At 37.0% G+C, this 22,268-nt stretch overlaps 2 protein-coding genes across 2 annotated transcripts in view; both read left to right on the forward strand.

Annotated features, from left to right (window-relative positions):
* SNX29 (sorting nexin 29) overlaps nucleotides 1-22,268 on the forward strand; it is a 647,758-nt gene that overhangs the window by 104,845 nt on the left and 520,645 nt on the right. The window contains exons 12-13 of the mRNA XM_036738094.1: nucleotides 18,283-18,346; nucleotides 19,924-20,052. Of these exons, the coding sequence (XP_036593989.1) occupies nucleotides 18,283-18,346; nucleotides 19,924-20,052 (193 nt within the window). The remainder of the gene's footprint in view (nucleotides 1-18,282; nucleotides 18,347-19,923; nucleotides 20,053-22,268) is intronic.
* On the forward strand, nucleotides 1,561-2,240 carry LOC118830963 (proteasome subunit beta type-3-like). Its single transcript, XM_036738095.1, has one exon. It carries the CDS (start codon nucleotides 1,561-1,563, stop codon nucleotides 2,176-2,178), a length of 618 nt encoding a protein of 205 aa, XP_036593990.1. The 3' UTR covers nucleotides 2,179-2,240.

Raw genomic sequence — 22,268 nt, forward strand, 5'->3', positions numbered from 1 at the left:
TGTTTGTGTGTATCTCTTATTTCCTATCCCTCCTGAATCCTGTACTTCTACCACTACCTTGCCCTCCTATTACTTAACCTATCTGCCCCTCCCCACCTACAGGGTTCCTCCCTTATCCTCCCATTCCCATTAATCTAAACACCCTTCTATAACTCCCTTTAACCTGTTCTCTCACCCTTCCCTCTAGACATTCCTCCCTTATCATCTCCCCTCCCTCATCTCCATGGTATTTTATTTCTTTCTGAATTTAGAAAACTTTTATACTCTTCTAGATATAAATGTATTGTTCCCTCTTGAACCCATTACCAATGAAAGTAGGTTTCCAGAACTACTAGCCATCATTGCCCATCTAATTCCTCTGTGTTGGTTCTTCATCTCCCACCTCACTTGTATAAAATAATTACCATTTTTAGCTGTTCCTAAACAGTTTTTCTTTTTACAGTCATATCATCCTCAGGTCTACCCCAATCTTTCTTATGAATGGCCTAATTACTAGACATATGTTTTACATTTTACATTCATAAAAGGTAAGCAGTCTGTCCTTATTAAGTCTCTTATAATTAGTCTTTGGTATGTACTTTATATTTCTCTTAGCTCTTATATGTCAAATCTTCTGTTCAGTTCAGGTTTTTTTTTTTTTTGACAAAGTCCTGGAAGTGTGACAATTCATTAAATATTCATTTTTTTCATTCAGGATTATGCTTAGCTTGGCTGGGTAGGATATTTTTTCGGCTGGAACCCCAGTTCTTTTGCTCTTCAATATATAGTGTTCCAAGACCTGTGGTCTTGTAGTGTCACCACTAGGCCTTGTGTAATTCTAATTGTGCCACCGCCATATTTAAATTGTTTTTTTTTCTTGTTGCTCGTAATATTTTATCCTTGAGTTGGGGATTTTTGAATTTGACTACAATGTTCCTGTGGATTTTCCTCATAGAATCTCTTTGAAGGGTGATAGGTGGATTTTTTTCTGTTCTCTTGTTCTAATGCTTCAGGACAATTTTCTTTATTTCTTGTTTTATTGTTTTAAGATTTTTGATCATAGCTTTCAGGTAATCTGATTATTCTTATATTTTCTTTTCTTGATCTGTTCTCCAGATCAGTTGTCTTTCTTATGAGATATTTCATATTCTTTTCTATTTATTTTTTATATTTCATTTTATTGTTACTTGATCTCTTATAAATCTTTGTTGACTTCCCTTTGACGAATTCTGATCTTCAAGGAATCATTTTCCTCCTTAAGAGTCTAGATCTCCTTTGCCAATTGGTTGATTTTCTTTTCATAATCTTCTTGTTTTTCTTGGATTGCTCTTATTTTTTTAAAAAATTTTTTTCCTCAACCTCTCTTATTTGGTTTTTAAAGTCTTTTTAACGTTCTTCTGTGAATTCTTTTTGGGCAGGTGATGATTTGATGTTACTCTTTGGGGTAGAAGAGGCTTTCTTTGCTTCAATATCCCCTTCTGAAGACAAACCCTGGTTTTCTCTGTTGCCATAGTAACTCTCTATGGTTGGATTCTCTTTCCTTTGTCCAATTTTTTTTTTGTAGTAACTTATTACTACACCATGTCTATTATGTCCTATAACGGAGGGGCCGTCATGGCCATGAAGGGGAAGATCTGTGTGGCCATTGCCGCGGACAGATGCTTCGGCATCCAGGCCCAGATGGTAACCACCGACTTCCAGAAGATCTTCCCTATGGGTGATCACTTATATATTGGCCTGGCTGGACTCTCCACCGACGTACAGACTGTAGCTCAGCGCCTCAAATTCCGGCTGAATTTATATGAACTGAAGGAAGGACGACAAATCAAACCTTATACTCTCATGAGTATGGTAGCCAACCTCCTCTGTGAGAAACGGTTTGGTCCCTACTACACTGAGCCAGTCATTGCTGGCTTGCACTCTAAGACCTTTGAGCCCTTTATTTGTTCCTTGGACCTCATTGGCTGTCCCATGGTGACTGATGACTTTGTGGTCAGTGGTACCTGCTCTGAGCAGATGTATGGGATGTGTGAATCCCTCTGGGAACCTGATATGGAACCTGAGCACCTCTTTGAAACCATCTCCCAAGCCATGCTGAATGCTGTGGATCAGGATGCTGTGTCAGGAATGGGGGTGATTGTCCATATCATTGAGAAAGACAAGATCACCACCCGGATGCTGAAGGCATGGATGGACTAACCTTTTCCACCCATTTTCCTCTCCTAGAGCCCATTAACCTTTTCTTAAAAAAATAAAGTAATAAGATACCTCTTCAAAAAAAAAAAAAAACTTCAGTTATCTGAAGTCCTGGGGTATGATGGGTGTGCCTCTGGCCTCAGATCTTTCCTCAGTTCTCTTGTCTGGCCTGGAACTGAAAGACCTCCAGCCAGCCGTATTCCTGCCCCACTGCACTCACCAGGTGTGTTCTGGTTCCTTCTCACCCCCGGCTGCATTTCCTCAGCACAGCTGGGACTGGCATTCCTTGACAGCAGAAGTTCCATTGATCTTCAGCCACTCAGATGCCCAATTACCCTCACTGTTCCAGGGGTAAAAGTTGTTGTGCCTGGGGCCAAGGCAGCCTCGCAACCCAGCTAACACCAGGACTTGCCGCTACCAAACTTTGTCCTGGCATTTTTCTTCAGATTTTTCCTGATTGTCCCAGGAGGAACACCATTCTGCCCCTACTGATTTATTTTTACCACTCTGTGTGTTCCCTGAGGTGCTATTTTATCTTGTTTGTGGGGGAAAATCTTGAGAACTTGGAATTTTCTGACCTACTCCGCCATCTTCCCAGAATCCTGTCTCTATCAACACAATTTGAAAGATGGCTATAGACAATATAAATGTAAAATGGCTTCTCACTTGAGCTAAGCACAGTCAGAAGACTTTAATTTGAATCTTAGCATCGGCAAATTCTTAGCATGTTTTGTTATCTGCAAAATGTGGAAAATAATACTTGAGTTAAAGAAATGTTGGACTACATGTAGCACTTCTCTCATGAATTTATTTACATATGATTTTCATTACGTCTTCCTTCCCTCTTACCAGCAATGAACTCCATGAGGTTAGGCAATGTCTTTTTACAGTTGTATATTTCATTCAGCACCTAGGACAGGATTTTGTACGCAATAGACAACTAAAAAAAGTTTACTGAATTGAATTGATGAATTGAACATTGTTCAAAACCATTTACTATACAGGTTTCAATTCCATTTTTCCTTCTAAATGAGTAATTTTAGATGGTCTGTTCTTTTAAGCTTAGTACTAATAACTCTCAGTTATAATGAAGGGGAGTGAAGGATCTTCCGATCTAGGAAAGGACCAGCATTCTTGAGGTGGGGAAACTTGGTGTGAGGCCACAGTTCCAGTCTTACCTAGTTAAAGGCAATCTGCCTGAAAAGGGACCTGGTGCTTGAAGGTATACTGTGGTATATATCTTTATCTTGCTATACTATTCCTATATTCTATGTTCTTTCCCTCTCTATATAATATATTTTTATATGCCATGTTCCTAATAGAATGCTGTGTTAATAATTGAAAATTGTTATTTTAATTTATTGTTTTTCTGGATTGGTTATCATGAGATTTAGGTACTGCTTTTTCCATTGCTGGTAGCTTGCTGTGTATACTTTGAATCTTTAATTTAATCTTGAAAATCCTCAAATCACTTGTCTGTAAAATAGCAGGTGAAAAATCCAGGTCCTTTCCTACTAATGAAATGTTATTGCCATTATTTGTAACAGCAGATTACCCTGCATACATGCCTACTTACAGTTGGAGGTGATGTGATAACCAGTCTGGTCATGAGAATTCTCTCTTTGCCCCCTAGGTAACTTTACTTTTTAATTTACAGCAGAGATGTGTGTGAAGCAGCATGGACATTGCCTGTTTGTATGATAGTGCAGCTGGAGGGCAGAAGGAAGCTGCGTGGCTTTATATTCTAATTATTTATGAATATTTCACATGTAATTAATCTTCCTTGCCACCAATTAACCCCTGATTGGTGGTCTGTGAGGCCATCACAATAGATATTGGTATCTAGCACCCTTGAGGACATGTACATTCAGTGTTTGTAGCTAAAGAAGGGTCAGGGTTTACCTAGGTTAAATTTGGCCTGTCATCTAGCCAACTGGAGTAGTCATAGACGAAGAGGACTTACTGTACATTGTGGTTGATGGCAGTGACTGGGCAGTTGTACTGTTTATATTTAGCTCTTTCTGGATCATAGAATCTAAGCATCTCAGAGCTGAAGGGGATCTTAGACCTCATCTAGCACTTTAAAGATGAATAAAGGAGGCCCAGATAAATTGTGATATGGCTTGTTATTAGTAAAACCGGGACTAGAGCCAAAGTCTCCTGATTCCCAATGGAAAATGATTTTTATTACATGATACTACCTTACTCGTAATAGTTGTAATTCTCTTTCTGCTTAGCTCATACCATGCGTCTCCTAGATACAAAGGACCCAAGTTCTAAATGCATATTTTCACCATCTCCTAGCTCAATGGGATTGTAGAGGACTTTTTTCAGCATTGGACTCTTTGGTATTTATTGTTATAATTAGTTTAAAACGTGGAGGTAGTTCCACATTTTAGGAAAGACATTAGTAAACTGTAAAATATCCAGAGGAGGATCACAAGACTGGTGAAGGGTATGCAAATCATGCCATATGAGAAACAGTTGGAGAAATTGGGGTTGTTTGGTCTGGAGAAGAGAAGTCTTGGAAGTTGGGATGGGGCCCTGGAGTTGTCTTCGAGTTTTTGAAGGTAGGTTACGTGGAAGAAGGATAAAACTTCTTCATCTTGACCCCAGATGACATAACTTAGAATGAGTGAAAATTGGACAGAGGCAAATTTTCTTTTGATATAAGAAAAAACTTCCTAATCATTAGGTTGATATACAAGTGGAATGAGTTACCCCAGGATGTCATGGTTGGATAACCAGTTAGGTATTTTGTAAGCAGCTTCTTAGATATGGATTGGACCAGGTGGCCACTGACTGAAGTCTCTTTCAGCTCTGAGATTCTTTCAAAATAGGTATCACTGATAGATGTGCAAGCCTTTTTGGTGTGAATACTGAAAAAACTTTAGAAAGTGGATGATATGACAGTGGCAACCAATTTGGAGATCTACCAGGTAAGACTTAAAATCTGAAGATCCTGATCTATGAATTGAGGAGCCATGCAAAAAATAAAATTATAACTCACCTTTGCTTCGTAGATATTTTCTGAAAAAGTTTGTGCAAATCTCTATGCTTTGTAATTTGATTCCTGTTTCAAATACAATGGGGAAGTCATTATTTAATTGGTGAATCATTGTAAAATGTAGGCTCCCTTTGTTATGTGAAGATTTCTCAAAGGATTCATATTGATCTGTGATTGTATCAGTGTGGATGGTTCCACTAATAATAAAGATTTAAACCTATCTGGTTCTGTCTGCCTTGTGCAAGTCTTGTCCATATACTGCCATACGTTTACTAGGGGGAAATCCAGCCAGAATTCTGGTGGTGGTTCCTCTCTTTCTCCTGACGCTGTGTGGATAATAATGGAGCCTATGGGCTGCCCTTTGGTTATCTTTTGCACTAATTACCAGATCAGATCATCTTTTTTTTTTCATATGTTTCTGTGATGAAATCATTCACTCATTTTTTCCCCCAAAATTTCTTATTTATTATGCCTACTATCACCCATTTGCATCTTGCCATTGATTTCCATGTGATACTCACGGGAGAGAACCATAACCACTCAAAAAACAGTTTGGCCCAACCATACACATAAGAAAAACTTCATGGATGAAAAATGTCTGTTGTCTAGATTGTGACATATAGTTGGACGGACAGTTTATAGAGTTTATCTGTCAATAAATATATTTTAGACAGATAACACAGATGGTCAATGAGTTGAGCCCAGGATTAAATAGGAGGAGAACAGCTGGCTGAATTGCTTTCAGGAAATTATTGTTGTTGTTTGTCCTTTGCTTTTGAAGAGGACCAAAGACATCACTGGGTAATGTGTGAATTGGATTTAAGTGAGGCAGATTTGCACAAAGGTGGCAGTTTCACTCTCTCTTCCTGAGGTGTCAAAGTCCAGTGGCAGGATAAAAGTCAGGGTGCCTGGTGATGGCCTGGGATGCAGTGGATGACTTTGGCATCTTCGGTGTCCAACCAAGCTCCAAGCATGCCATAGTGCCTGCTTCAGCCACATTTCATGGCTGTTGGAACAAATTGTTCTCATCTGCCCTTTCTTCTGGAGGAAGTCTTCACATACTTGGGTAGATGTTCCCCTAACTCACGGACAGCTTTGAGGCCTGCCAGTTACCCTTAAACGGTGTTAGCTCATTTGCTGAGATGGTTTTACCAGGGTGTGGCTGCTGTGCATGCTGCAGCTTATTGGAGCCACAGGTAGAGTTGGGTGAATCAGGTGGGTAACAACAGCGTATGAACAGCCCTGGAAAGGGCTCAGCAAACCCTCACACCAGAGGTGGTAGTTTTCCTGAACACTTCACGCACACTAAGAATATTGTAATATTCCTTTAATGACACCAAACCTCCCCTGAAACAAAGGCCTATTTTTAAAATACAGCTATTATAAAAATAATGTTGTTGTGTAGCTTCAAGTCATGGAACGCTATATTCTCCAAAGAATTAAAAATGATTGGAGGCTTCTTGCCTCCCTAATTTGCCTATGTCAGTTTGAACCTGTAGCCTAATCTTTGTGGCACAGCCTTTGGAACTGTGCTAAGTCGCATGGTTCTCAGATGATATTCAAATGAAAAATGATGATGGAATGTGGAATTTTAAAGCTGGATAGAAACTTAGAGATCATTTGGTCCAAAGGTTCTCAACCTTTTTGTGTCATGGAGCCCTATGGCAGTTGGAGAAGCCTGTGGCCCTCTTCTTGGATTACCACTTTTAAATGAATAAAATACAATGCACAGAACCAGAAAGGAAAGCAATTATATAGTCACCAAGATATTCAAGATAAGGTCACAGACCTGAGGTTAAGAACCATTGATCTCAGCCCAGTCCCCTTGTTTGACAGATGAGCGAACTGGTAAAGAGAGATTTGTCAGTGCTCTTAACACAGCACATTTCTTGACTTACCACATTTATTGGTCTGTCCACTATGTCATTCTGCCTGACTTGGTCCTGCCTTTTTTAGGAGGTTTGCATCCTGACTTAGAAAAGACTCTCAGTGGAAAAAGAATTGATTCAATCTCATTGACAGAGTGAGCGGTGAGCACCTGATGGAGAGGCTGGTTAAGCAGCGCTGAGGGTTTACTCGATCATCTTTTTAAAAATTATTTTTTAGTTTTTTCCTTTTTTAAAATGTATTTTATTCTAAACTTAAGAAATAAAGCAAATATTTCCATAACATAGTAGAACAGAAAAAAAGATGATTGCACATGAAATCACAAATCTATTATGTACAACTTGCTATTCCTTTTAAATATTTAATAAAGTTATTTAACTTCTTTTTTTCTCCTTTTTCTCTCTCCTTCCTGGCCTAGAAATGGCTACCATTAGACACAAACATATATACATATATATATGCATATACGTATATACATATATATATATGTATGTAAAAACATTCTATAAAAAGAACTATTTATTAGTTCTTTATCTGGATGCAGATAGTATCTTCCTTCCTAGGCCCTTTGTAGTTGATTTGGTTATTTATAATAGTCAAAATGACTTATCTGCACAGAGCTGTTCTTCAAACAATATTGCTGTTACTGTATACAGTGTTCTCTTGGTTCTGCTCATTTTGCTCTTTGTTATTCCATGCAAGTCTATTCATGTTTCTCCTAAGATCCTCAAGCTCATCATTTCTTACAGCACAGAAATACTCCATCGCGATCATGTGTCACAACTTCTTTAGCCATCTGCTAATTGATGAACATCCCTGTAATTTTTAGTTCTTTGCCACCACAGAGAGCTACTATAAATATTTTAGAACACATTGGTTCTTTTTCTTTTTCCCTCATAGTCTTGGGAAACAGACCTAGGAGTGGTATCATTGGATCTAAGGCAGTTTAGTAACTCTTCTGGCTTATAATTCCAGGTTGTTCTCCAAAATGGTTGCATTAGTTCAGAGTTCTGCCAATAGTGAATTAGTGTCCCAATTTTTCCATATCCCCTTCAACATTTGTTGCTTTCCATTTCAATAATTTTAGTCAATCTGATAGTTATAAAATATGATATTTATATGAGTATAAATTGTTTTGATTTCTTTACCTAAAAACTGCCTGTTCATGTCCTTTGACCATTTATCAGATGGGAATGACTTGTATTCTTTTAGATTTGACAAAGTTGTTTATATATTTGAGATGAGACCTTTATCTGAGAGACTCTTATAAATCTCCCTCTCTCCCCAATTTCCTGCTTTCCTTCTAATCTTGGCTACATTTGTTTTATTTGTACAAAACCTTTTTAATGTGATATAATCAAAATTATCCATTTGACACCTCACACTGCTCTCTATCTCTTGCTTATTCATAAATTCTTCACCTGTCCATAAATCTGATAGGTAATATGTTCCATGTTCTTCAAATTTTCTTGTAATCTAGGTCATATATCCATTTTGACCTTGTCTTGGTAAATGGTGTGAGATATTGGTCTATGCCCAGTTTCTGCCAGACAGCTTTCCAGCTTTCCTAACTATTTTTACAAAATAATGAATTCTTATCCCCAAAACTTAAGGCATTACACTTATCAAACACAAGGTTACTGTAGTCATTTGCTGCTGTGTATTGTGTCTACTCTGTTCCACTGACCTACCTTTCTATTTCTCAGCCAGTACCAGATAGTTTTGATAATTATATAATATAGATAATGTTATATACATAAGTATATAATAATGTAATGTTAATGGAATAGGAAGATCTTCCTCATCCATTAATAGGCTAAAGTGATGACAAATGTTTAATCATGATGTTTTGCTGCTTTAAAACTCCAGCTCAGGGACAGCTTGGTGGTGCAGTGAGTAGAGCACTGGCCCTGCAGTCAGGAGTGCCTGAGTTCAAATCTGGCCTCAGACACTTGACACATGTACTAGCTGTGTGACCTTGGGCAAGTCACTTAACCCCAATTGCTCTGCCTTCCATCCTCCAAAAAAGAAAAACAAAACTCCAGTTCACAGCTGATATATCCTGAGTCATGTGGAGCCCATTGGGGGAGGAACTTGCTTATAGGGAAAGTTTTCTTATGGGGAGGCTGCTTGCTTGAAGGCTTTCACACCTTTTGGTAACTAGGCACTGAAGCAAGAAGGTTGTGAGGCCTTCTGGCTGTATATATATATATTCTGAGGTTAGCATTTTGCTTTGGAAATTTACTCATTGGAATAATGTTCATGTGATTTGGCCAAAGGAGACTCTGGGTAGCCGTTAAGGAGGCCCCTGGCTTTGAAAACCCAGATATAGGTGCTTCTCTCTTTGGTAACTATGTATGTATTTCTTATAGCTGTTGCTAGAATTTCCAATACAATATTGAATAATATTGGTGACATTAGGTATCCTTGTTTCACACCTCATCTTACTGGGAAGACTTCTAGCTTATGCAAAGAAAAATCCATTTATACCTATACTTTCAAGGGTTTTAATAGAAATGAGTGTTGTACTTTATTGAACGTTGTTTCTGTATCTATTGATATAATCATATGATTTTTGTTAGTTTTATTGTTGATGCAATCAGTTATGTTGATAGTTTTCCTTATGTTAAACCATCCCTGCATTCTTGGTATAAACCCCACTTGAATGTATAATATTTGTAATATATTGTTGTATATATTGTATGCTAGTATTTTATTTATGATTTTTACATCTATATTTATTAATGAAATTGGTCTATAATTTTCCCTCCCTGTTTTTACTTTTCTTTGGTTAGTTATCACTATCATATTTTTTTCATCAAAGGAGTTTGGTAGGATCCCTTTTTTGCCTCTTATTCCAAATAATTTATTTACTATTGGAATTAGTTGATTTTTAAATGTTTGATAGAATTCATTTGTAAATCTATCTGGTCCTGATGCCTTTTTCTTAGGAAGCTCATTTATTGCTTGTTCAATTTCTTTTTCTAAAATAAGTCTATTTAAATATTCTATTTCCTCTTCTGCCAATCTAAGCAGTTTATATTTTTGTAAATATTCTTCCATTTTATTTAAATTGTTAAATTTGTTGACATGTCTTGGGACAAAGTAGCTCCCTATAATTCCTTTGATTTCATCTTCTTTAGTGGTATATTCACCCTTTTCATTTTTAGTACAAATGATTTGGCTTTCTTCTCACCTTTTAAAAATCATATTAACCAATGGTTTATTTTATTGTTTTTTTTTTTCATAAAAGCACCTCTTAGTTATATTTATTGATTCAATGGTTTTGTTATACTCAATTTTATTAATCTCACTTTTAATTTTTAATTTGATCATTTTGAAGAATCTAGTGCTGTGACAATGTGATTAGACCCTGTCTGACACTGACATTTGAAGCTGATGTTCACCTTGCTTGATTAGAAGTGTGGCTGCATTCTGACCCTGTTGTGTCACCTCCCTAGTGGTCTTTGAGACACACAAAAATTTGCCTCTAAGTTATATGAAAAGAATGATGAACTCTTTCCATGTGTCTGATTAGTAATAAGAGGAGAATTAGGGAAACCTTAATAGGTCAAACTTTTCAAGGCTTTGGAGGATAAAAGATAGTCTGTTGTCATTTGAAATTTGTACTTTGTCAGGTAAGAAAGAAGACGGAGATCACAATGATAGAGACTAAACAAATAATGAAATGTGCAGTGTTGGGAAGAAGAAAGAAAATTATATAGTACCGACAGTAGCTCTGCTCTTGTATGTCACTTGTGGTTGGTGAAGTGTAATATTTATTAGCTCTATGAAAATAAACCCCTAAGTTACCCGCTTTACTGAGAACAATGGCAGCAGTGCACTGTGGCAGAATGTGGATGCATGTTAGCATTGAATGCATGTTAAAAAATAGTAAAGCCCTCAGAGAGCAGGTTTTATTACGATTTTGGATCTCAGCCTCTCCCTGGTTTTGCAGTCACTGTAAATGTTCCTTTGCAGAGTAGTCAAGAATAGCTCAGACAGCAGTTCTTGCTGAAGCTGATTTTTTTTTTTGACTCTGAATATTGGACTACTACTTTTCTTGCTATTTGTAAGTGCTATTACTAGTTATTCTGATGTTGACAAGTATATAGAGACATTGTAAGGAGACTGAAAATGCACATGAAAGGTTGAAAGGGATGGTAAATGTCTTACCACCTGTGGCATGTGTCACATCAATGTTAGTCAGGCATGCCATATCCCGGTGGGGGGCTTTGGGGCTGTACAGTTTGTGCTGCTCAAAGGCATTTTTGTGTCCAAGTCTGTTAAGAATAGTGCTGTTTTCTTTTTAGGAAGAGAGGGAACATATTTTCTAACTCCTGTCACCCTGAAGGTTTTCTTTTCTTTCTTTTTTATTTAAATTTTTTCACATGGGATCTTGACTTGACTTGCAGTATTGTAGTGGCTATTTGGAATTCCTATATTCTTCCCTTTATTCTTAGTGCCTGGCCTTGCTCTCAGTAGGATGACTCATAAAGATGTAGTGGCCCACATTCTCTGTCCTATAGTTGGGAGATCACTCTCTGGCTCTTCTTTCATATGATGTACCTGATGATTGTGTTTGAAATGATAGAAACATCTATTTTCCCAGAAAAGTTGCACATTTTCTGGAGGCAGAAACTACTCTCCTGTATTCACTATGCTAAGAAATTGCCTTCTGTTTGAAAATTGCCCATGTTTCCCTTTAGAACTCTCTGAAAAAATGTTTTGCCAAGCTTTCCAAAATTGTCACTTGCATAAAGTGTAATATTCCCTCACTTTCGATCTTAGACCCTTAAGGAAGTTCCATTTGGCCTTGCTTATTTTTGTGGAAGTGGCATGCCCTTAGAATAAATAAAAATTATAGTCTGGAATTGTGCTAATATCACAAAAAATTAGAAAAATCCATTTTCTTAAAAAGTTTGCAAATAATCTAGAGGCTGAGTCCACTTTTGTATGCATAGTGTTTACCTAATCTCCTCCTCTATGCATAGTTGGAACATGGTAAATACAGGCAGATCCCTTCCTGTCTTATAATCACTCCACTCAGAAATAAGCCGGTAACTCGTACAGAGGAATGATTTTTGTTGTCGTCCCTCCTTTTGTTGACATACTTTTCTAGAGGTTCTTGTCTGTGGGAACTCCACATGGTTTTAGGGTAGGAACTATTAAAAGTCCTATTTAGCCCCCTTCCCACCTTTTTGCTGATGTAGCTTTCAACCTGTATTGACCATCTTCTAGAGCCTCCAGATAATCTTTATACCCCTTGTTTCACTCCTCTTCTTAAGGTCTGTGGTTGGGGGAGGGGGGTGGAATTAGGGTTGTCTCAAGGCTAAGGATTCCAAAAGGATATGGAGATTCAGGGCTGCTGTTATTATTTAGGTACATTATAGTTTAAGAAAGTATTTGTGCTCTGATTTAGAAAACTAACCATCATTTATAATATTGTTTCTATATGTAAACACATCTTGAGTTCCAAAATAATTGACTTGAAATTTAACTTTTTGAAATACAGCCTGTTTATTAGTTGGAGAACACCTGTACTTGTTGAAGGAAGTTGTGTACTTTGTACAAAGTTACTTTATATACTATGTGTGGTGTATCAATTTTTTTAGCATTAGGATAAGGTAAAATACATGGAAAACTAAAACATAATTTGGTTTCTCTTTAAGAATTAAAAAATGTTTTAGAATCTTTCATTGCCTTAGGGTCATCATTATCAAAAAGAGCTACCATTGCACTAATAGCTATGAAGTTCCAGTTAATAAAAAGCTCCAGGTGACATGGATAGCAGAGCTTTTACTGAATTAATCAATTATCATATTTATTCAGGATCTAAAATGAATAATAGAGGCAGCATGGTGTGGTTGATAGAATCCCGGGCTTAAACATAAGAAGAATTAGGTGCAAATTCTACCTTTAGCCCTTATTATCTGATCCTAGAAAAGTCACTTAACCTCTACCTGCCTCAAGAAGCTCATTAGGACTTTTCCACTTGGATGGACCTTAAATAAAATATATTCAGAACTGAACTAAATTTTTTGTTTCTACTTGTAAGAAAAAAAATCAGTTGGTTTTCCTGACTTTGTTAATGGTATCCCCTGTTTCTCAGTTCCTTAGGCTGAAACAACAAGTAATCAGTTGCAGAGTCCTTTCAGTTCTGTCACTAAAAAATATGGCTCCAGATCTATGCTTTCTCACCATTTCTGCTGCCACAACTTTGGTTCTGGGTTCTGTTACCCCCTGAACAATCATTCACAGGCTTCTGATTGATCTTTCCACCTCTTGCTTCTTCCCCTTTCTATCTATCTTACACATGAATGCCATAATTTTCTTTCCAAACCCAACTGTGATAATGTTACTTTTTTGCTTTCAACAAAACATTTAATCACCTTTCAGGCTATTCTTATGGACAGGCTAGAGATATTTTGCCTAGATGACAGGGCAGCATGGTGGATTGGGAACTGGTGAAATGACTTAATCTAAAGATTGGTTCCTCATGGCACAATGTTGGTTTTGAAGGAGGGCCTCAGAGTCCATGGGTCTGTGTTCTTCAAACTCTTTATCAATGACCTGGGGGAAGTTAAAGGAAACGGAATAGTTAAATTTGCAAATGACACAAAGGTAATGTGTTGGATGACAAAGTCAGGATACAGAAAGATCTAAACAGGCTAGAACAGCAAGCTATCTATACAGGTGGGACTAGATGATTTTAAGGTCCCTTTGAACTCTCAGATTCTCTGCTTCTGTGCTCATGTCATGAATTGATCTTTATTACCAGAAGGAGTTCCCACAGTGTTAGATCTCCACCTTGCTGAAATCATAGTTTCTTCTTGTATTTGAATAATAATAATGATAACAGCATTTATATAGAACTTCTAAGGTTTGCAAAGCACTTTACAATTATTATCTCATTTTATCCTTATGATAACCCTGGGAGGTAAATGGTATTATAATCCCCACCTTATAGGCTAGGACACTGAGGCAGCCAGAAGTTAAGTGGCTTGCCCAGAGTTATGCAGCTAGTGTCTAAAGATGCCGGCAGGAGCTTATTTCTGCTGAGGGAAAGAACATATAAACAGATAAAGAAGTAGAAGATAATTTGAGGAGGTAGAGGAAACTAACAATTAAGTAGGTCAAGAACTTTGAGTACTGTGTGTGTGAGTGTAGTTGAGTCCTGCAGGAAGCTAAGAATTCCAAGGAGTGAAAGTAAAAAGAGTATATTCAAGACATCAGGATAGTCTTTGCAAAGACATGGAAATAGGAGATCAGATGTCAAGTATGAAACAGCCCATAGGCCAGTTTGGCTGGGACATTGAGTCTGTTAAGGTACAATAATTTTGGAAAGGTAGAGTGGATCCAAATTGTGAAGTGCTTTAAATGCTAAATTGAGAAGCTTGTCTTTATTCTAGAGGCAACAGGGAGTCTTTGAAGATTTCTAAGAAGGGGAGTGATGAAATGTCATATAGGAAGATTATTTTGAGAACAGGTTGGAAAGGGGGAGAGCCTAGAAGCAAGGAGAACAGTTAGGAGACAGTTGCAGTATTTCAGGTGAGATTTGATAAGGACATGAACTAGGGTAGTGGCTATGTGAATGGAGAGATGGGGATGAATTTGAGAAATGTACTAGTAGAGTGAGCAAGAGATGGCAAGTGATGGGTTATAGAAGTTAGCTGTTAAAACATGAATAATATAAGAGCAGATCAGAAAGCAATTTAATCAACCTTATATACGAAATATGTAGGTATAGGTCTGATGTTAGTCAATGACCAATTTTCATCAAGTTAATGAAAATGTTGGCATTGCTAGATAAACTCTTCTGAAGATTTATGAGTTAGTCTATTAGTGCGTATTTCCGTCTTGGTTCCAGGATACATGAAAGACTGAATAAAAAAAAATTATTAAGTGCTTGCTATGTGCCAGGCACTGTGTTAAGGATTGGAAATACAAAAACAAAATTATACCATCCCTGCTCTCAAGGGGCTTAACATGGGAAGAAAATATTTTGGGGATTGCAGGGATGGTGAATTGATCCACAGGGATGTCAGTTGGCATTCTCTTTCCAGAAGTGATGGTAGTATTGATTTGGTTACTGCGTCCAAAACAGGAGATGGAAAGTGAGATTTGGGGTATGTGAGTGGTGGCAGAGTAGATGGCAAGATGGCCTGTAGAGATGGCTGGAAGGGTTGTATCTAGGCTGGCTAGATATAATGTGTTAATTGAGTTTGTACTCACTCACCAATAAAAACAGCTCAGGCCCAAGGTGGGAGTTCTACAATTGAGTGGATTAACTTCTCCAGGGATGAGGGCCTTTTGTGTGGAGGTTAACTCCAGAGGGTGCTATTCTAGTTTGGGAACAAGTCAGGTTGCAGCAGGGCAAGTCATCACTTATGGCAGCTTTCAGCTTTGATTTCAGTGTTTTCATGATGGAAATTTTGTTCACAGAGCCAAATTAATTTAAATATTGCCCAGAGTTTGGTCACATAGCCAGAAATTTCAGGTATTTTTTTCCTAGTAGCCTACTGGTTCATGTGTGTTAATTAGCTAAGACTTTTTTCCCTAAGTTTCCGATGGGTCAACCTACTTCTCAGGAGTCCACTTACCATATTTTCTTCAAGGTCTTAGGTAGAAAGACTGAAAAATTTCATAATTTCATGTTAACTACCTTGTACATTCCTCAAATTTTCCATGAATCTTAACCAGAGAGACTTTTCCACTATAAAAATAGCAGTGAATGAAAAAACATCCTGTTGGCCCCTTTTAGGGCTCAAACAGACCTTGGCTTAAACAAACAATTTTCCAATTTCCTGAGTCCTTGGTGCATGACTGAGAGATTGTACAGTTTTCAAGGTTTCATTGAGATAAAAGCTAAGGACAGATGATCCCACCTTTCTGCAAAAATATATTGTGTTAGATAAAGATCTTTGATTCTGACCTTTTTCATGGCCATAGTGTTATGGTTTAGACTGAATCACTTGAATCTGTTGCAGATATATGTTTTCATTATTTCCATGAGTTTTAAAAAATTTAAACACTAGAAAATGAATACCAGATTATTTCATTTTTGAGTCTTTGTTAGTGATTTAATATGTGGTGATTGAAGCATTAAGTTTATGTTAGCTATATATTTTCATGGGAGCTTGGCTTTCAGTATTTGGCGGTTATTTAGAAAATCATTGTTTCTCTCTCCCTTCTCTTCTTCCTTGAGGTCTAGATGGAGAAAACTTGTTGTTTTGGGCAGAAGAAGGAAGAAAAGTTTAATTTGTTGCATAGAGCACCTCAAATTAGTCGTTTGATAGGAATAAAAAAAATTGCTCATAAGCCATTCATCACTAACAGGCCAGGAAAAACTCTTGAAGTGCAAACAGAGCTTATGATGGTATACTTAATTTAACAGAATACCCATTGCTTTCAGTGTCTTATTATCTGGAAATGAATATCTGTCCAGTTTATCAAAATGCTTAACAGCTTAGGTTCCAACACTCATACTAATAGCTAACATTTGTGTAGCATTCTAAGTTCACAAAGTGCCCCAACAATGTGTATTGTCTGTTTGGGTCTTGAATGACGCATAGAGTGAGCTTTTCTGGAACATGATAAACTGACTTTTTCTTTCCTTCCTAAATGGTAAGCTGATCATCCTCGTATGTGAACTTGTATATGAAAGATGCTTCATTAAGGATGCAAATATTCTATAATGTGATGTAGCCCTTATGGTATTCCATGTTATAATCACTGTTCCTGGAATTAATTTGAATATTTTTCTTAATGTTGGCTTTTTTCTGTCTTGGTTTTAATTAATTCAGAATATTTCACAGGTATTTTTTTTCTATATTAACAATTTTTTTTTTTAAGAATTTAAGACAGGAAAGTAGACTGCTTCGATTTTGTCATTTTCCTATTGAAAAACATTAAATGGCTCCCACTGCACATAGGATAAAATCTTAGCTTCTTAGCACAGCATTTGTGGCCTTGTCTTTCTAGCCTAATCTGTTTTTACACCTTTCACGTACACTGTACTCTCGCTAAGTTGGTTCAACGCTGCCCTGTGAGCATTCGTCATTCTTTCTTACATTTGCGCTTTTGCTTGTGAGTCTTTCCACCCTGAAGGTGTTTCTAATTCCTCTTCATTGATCCAGATTACACCTATCCTTTGTAGGTCCAGCACAAATCCCTCTCCCTTTGTGACACGTTCAATGACTGCCCTAGCTGGCACTAATCAATTCCTCCTCTCATAGCATTCCATACCTATATTACTTAGAGAATTCTGGAGTTGGAAGGGATTTTAGATGACCGTGGAGGTATGTGCTGCAGTATCTCTGACAGATCTCAAATACTTCAGTGATGAGGAACAAAATAAATTTTGAGGCTTCCCATTCTGTTTGTTGCAATCTCTTGATTAAAATGGATTAAATCTGCATTCCTACAACTTGCAACCCTTACACCCTCACTATGACCTTTGTAACAAAGAAGAATAAGCCTGATTCTTCTTCCAGATGATGGGCCTTCAGATATTTGAAGATGACTGTTGGGTTCTTCCCTAAACCTTTTCTTTTTTCAAGCTAACTCTCCCTAGTTCCTTAAACCTATTCTCATATGGCATGGTTTCCAGCACATTGTTCATTTTTTTTTTCTGATTGTACTACAATTTGTCAATAACTCCCAGAATTGAAAAGATATACCTTCAACAGGATAGGGAACGGTGTTAATTTCTCTTTTTTAAAATATTAAGTACTTAAGCTAATGCAGCCTAAGATTTTATTAGTTTTAACTTTTTGGTACTTATTGCTACCTAATATTATGTTATATGTATACATGCCTACATACATGTATGTATATATGCTATATATACATAAATACATACCTTTATGCTTATATATGTATGCATATATTTATATGGCTCTATTAATATTTCTCGCCTAGTTAAGTGGATTGCAAAAATTTTGAGGATTGGCCCATGTCTTGTATCCCCCATTGTGCCTAACATCTAAAAATATTTAATAAATACTTGTTGATATGAAATACCACTTATGTCAGCCACCTTGAAAATGAACTTTTCTATTCTCTCAGATAGGACTGTTGGGGATTACTTCTCTATAGAACAAAGAGACTCTTCTGGACAAGTTATTTTTAATGACATAGGATGCTGAGATGTAAAGTAATGTAATAGGCTTAACCTTCACTTAATTTGTTCTTGCTTTTTTCCCCTTTAGATGAACTGCGTCAAGCTATTGTGGCTATGATGAATAGAAAGGATGAACTGGAAGAAGAAAACAGGTATCTTGTGGCCTTCCAACTGTCAAATCCTACTCTCCCCAACCCCTTTTTGGTGTTACATGTCTGAGGTTAGGTGATTGACATATATAAAACGGAACTTGTTCTATATTATGCAAAAATGTACAAAATGGCATTTGAAAAATCTTTTGTATCTATGTCTTGAAGCATAAGGTTGCTCCCCAGAATAACAAGGGCACATTCTTAGTTTCCTGAATAGCTATTGTATTAAGAGGTCCTTAAGCTGTGTAGTACTGTTAACCATTCAAAAATGCTTTTACCTCTGTCTCCTCATTTGACAAATGAGTATTGTCATTCCCATTTTTAGTACAGAATGCTTAAATCACCTTTTTGCCTATTCGCAAGGCTAGTTACTGGCTAAGGTGTGACTAGAAATTAGGTCTCTTGACATCAGGTTCAGGGCTCTGGAAAGATGGAAGGATTTGTACCCTGAAGCATTTCCCATCGTTCACCTAGTGAGTAAGAAAGTGCCTTCTATTTGACAACTGCCAATGTTTCCCTTTAAAAATATCTGAAAAATGTTTTGCAGAGCTTTCCAAAACCATTGCTGACCTAGTTGCATAAAGTGTAATACATTCTCATTTCAGATTTTAGGCACTTAAGGAAGTTCCACTTGGCCTTGCTCATGCTTGTGAAAGTGGCATGCCTTTAGAACAAATGAAAATTCTAGTTTGAAACAGTGCTAATACTCTGGTGTCATGTAGCAAGGTATTTAGTGTTTAAATGGGCTTCCTCTCCAAAAAAAACCAAACCCATGCTTAGGTATAATGCTGGTAAAGTCATGTTTGGTTTGCTTTTCAACAGTAACATTTGAGTAGCTTTGGAAAGAACTGCTGCCTACTCTTTGTCTAAAACCAGAAATTATGTTCACAAGAGAACTTTTGGTGGGTTGTAAGCTTTGGAAAGCAAGACATAATTTGTTGTGAAATGATAGAATGTCAGCACAAAGTGTGTTTAATGGGTAATAATAATAGGTATCTTTTAAAGGAAACATCTTTTGTATAATTTGCACATTCTGTGCATGTTTGCATGCCCTTGATTATTTTCCCAACCTCTGCATTCATTTTCTTTTTTTTTGTTTTTTTTTTCTCTGCATTCATTTTCTTTGCTAAACTCTTTTTCAGAAAGGTTTTGAGAAGATGACCCTCATATTTTTTTTTTAAAAGGCAAAACAAAACATAAAAGGCTAATTTAATTCAATAAAGATTTAAATATGGCCTGTTTGTCACTCTCTCTGTAATCAGGGTCAAGCTAATGTTGTTTTACTTTCACTGAAACTCTCAGATTGGTGACTTGATAACTGACTTTTAGGTACATATTTCCTTGGTCTTATTGACTCTCACTCATTAGCCCTATCATCTAATGTTCTTTTTGTCCTGAGGCACCAAGACATGTTTTGGAATACTCTTTAAATAATTCCACCTGAAGGAGCTTAAATAAAATTTTATCATAGAGCAGAGAAAAAAAAATAAACTGGATTTTATCAGTAACTCTATTTTGGGCTTGATGGGCATTTGGCTTTTGATGGCTAAAAACTTATGATGCCCCTTTTCTCCCAGATCATTGCGGAACCTGCTTGATGGAGAAATGGAACATTCGGCAGTGCTCAGGCAAGAAATTGACAACTTGAAACGAAAAGTGTCAGAACAGGAGGAGCGCCATGTAGCAAAGATCCAGGCATTGGCAAGGTGGGTAAAACGAAGTTGAGGGCAAGGTGTGGGTTGTGTATGGAATCATATGATGGGTAGTTTTATTTTAAAGACTGTAAGGATATTGACCAAATAACATGTTGTTCTTTAGAAATGCATTTAGGAGAGAGCAGGTTATAAAACTCCTTCAGGAAAAGCAGCAAGAGAAACGTGAACATTGAGGGACTCTCATCATATGTTCTTAGTATAAAAATATTAGTATTTTAATAGACTATAACATTATATTGCTATATTTACCATTGTCACTGTGATGAAATATTGTATTCATGTTGAGTAAGTGGTTGTTGATATGGTTTTAATAAAGCTCATTCTTTAGTTTTACTTTTAGTACAAAGAAAACCTTGATTTCCCCCCTCATTTTTGTCTCTTCTCCTCCCTATTTTTCTCTCCTTGTCCCCTCCCCCCCCAATATTTTATTTTCTTATTACTTTCGGGTTTTATAGGAAAATCTGAGGGGAAAGAGACAAAGCACAATAAAACCACAGATTACATATGCTATATTTGTAGATGTTGTGTACCAAAACTCCCAACAAAATTCTGTTTGATTCCCTCATTGTGGTGTGGAAGTGATGCTGGTATCTTAAGGGTTATCCTAATGAAACATAAGCTCTGGCAGTTTCTACTAATTTATAAACGTGGCATGGTAGAATTAGTGTTAGATATATATTTGGAAGATCTGGCTTTGAGTCTCAGTTCTTTTACTATCTATGTGATGTTGGGCAAATCATTTAAATGATTTGGTTCTGTGGTAAAAATAAAGTAGCTGGACATGGTAATCTCAAAGGTCCTATCCAGCTTCAAACCCTGTGATTTTATGGCAGGTCTTTGAGTGGCTCACATGTCTTTTATCCAAGGACTAAGTCTAGCTAATTTGAAGAACTTTATTGCCAGAATATTGACTGGACATTTGGTGATTAATTTTTTTTTTTAGTTTTTTATAGTAATTTATGAAAAATATTTCTTAAAGGGATGGAGAAGTTGTATTTTGTATTGGTAGAGGTGGCTCCACAGAGATGAAGTCAGAAGTTTTTAGAAGTATTGAAATAAGTGTCTAGGAAGGGAAAGTTGATTATTCCTTTTCCCTCCCTACTCGTCAGACCTCATGTGTTTCACTGTGTTCAGTTTCAACATCAGTGTTCAGCACCACACTTAAAACAGGACATTGTCAATTCGAAGCACATAAAGGAGAGGACCTAGGATAGTCAGAGGACTCAAAAAGCCATGTTATATGAGGAGGACTTAAGGAATGGGTCTATATAACTTTGTGAAAAGAGAAAACAATGGTGTATATGATTAAAGAGCTCCCACGTAGAATATGAATTAAACTTATTACCTGTAGTTCCAGGACTCGGAACTAGGATCAGGGTTTGAAGTTAACAGAAGCAGATTTTTATCTCAGCATAAGGAAGAATTTTTTTTTATTTAAAAAATACAATTAGAGCTCTCTGATAGCAGAATGTTCTGCAAATTTATGTAATGAGTTCCCTGTTACTGGAGGTGTTTAAGCAGATACTGATTGACTCTGCTGGGATGTGGTAAAGGGTATTAGAAGAGGGTTTGAATAAATAGCATCTCAGTTCTCTTCCAACTCTGAGATTCTATAATTCAGCAATTTTCTGTTTCAACCAACAACTCTGCAACTGTATAGTGTGGAGGAATTAGACATTCAGAATGATAACCCTGAGGCACCGCAGGTTCCTGAAGTGCCTTGTGACTCATCAGAGAGAGATTAAATGAGCTCTGGAATGGGGCGAGGCATTTCATCTCTTTGGGCCTCAGCTTCTCCATCTCTGAAATGAGGAGGTTGTGCTAGATGGTTTTGTTGCCCTTTCCTTTTCTGGAAATCTGTTTCTGTTATTCCAGCTGTTTGAAAATCAGCAACCTTTGTATGGCATGTAATGCTGTACAGTCATCTCTTAAGCAGATCATCTGATTAACCATTATTTCCCTCCAGTTTTGTCAAGCCAGCCCAATTACTCAGAGTTTACTGTACTTGAAAATTTCTAACACTCAGGTTGTCTGTAAAACAGACAGTTACTTGGGATGAAGAGATAGGAAGAACTGAAATGAATAATTAGGTGGTGGTGGTATTTATTACAAAATACAATGTTTATTTGTTTTCAACTGGCTTCATATCTCTCCGCAGCTAAATTCTGTGACAAATTTCCCTTGTCTTTGTCCTCGTCTGATCAACA

The sequence above is a fragment of the Trichosurus vulpecula genome, chromosome 9 (genome assembly GCF_011100635.1).
Source record: "Trichosurus vulpecula isolate mTriVul1 chromosome 9, mTriVul1.pri, whole genome shotgun sequence".
In the NCBI taxonomy this organism is placed as follows: Eukaryota; Metazoa; Chordata; class Mammalia; order Diprotodontia; family Phalangeridae; genus Trichosurus; species Trichosurus vulpecula.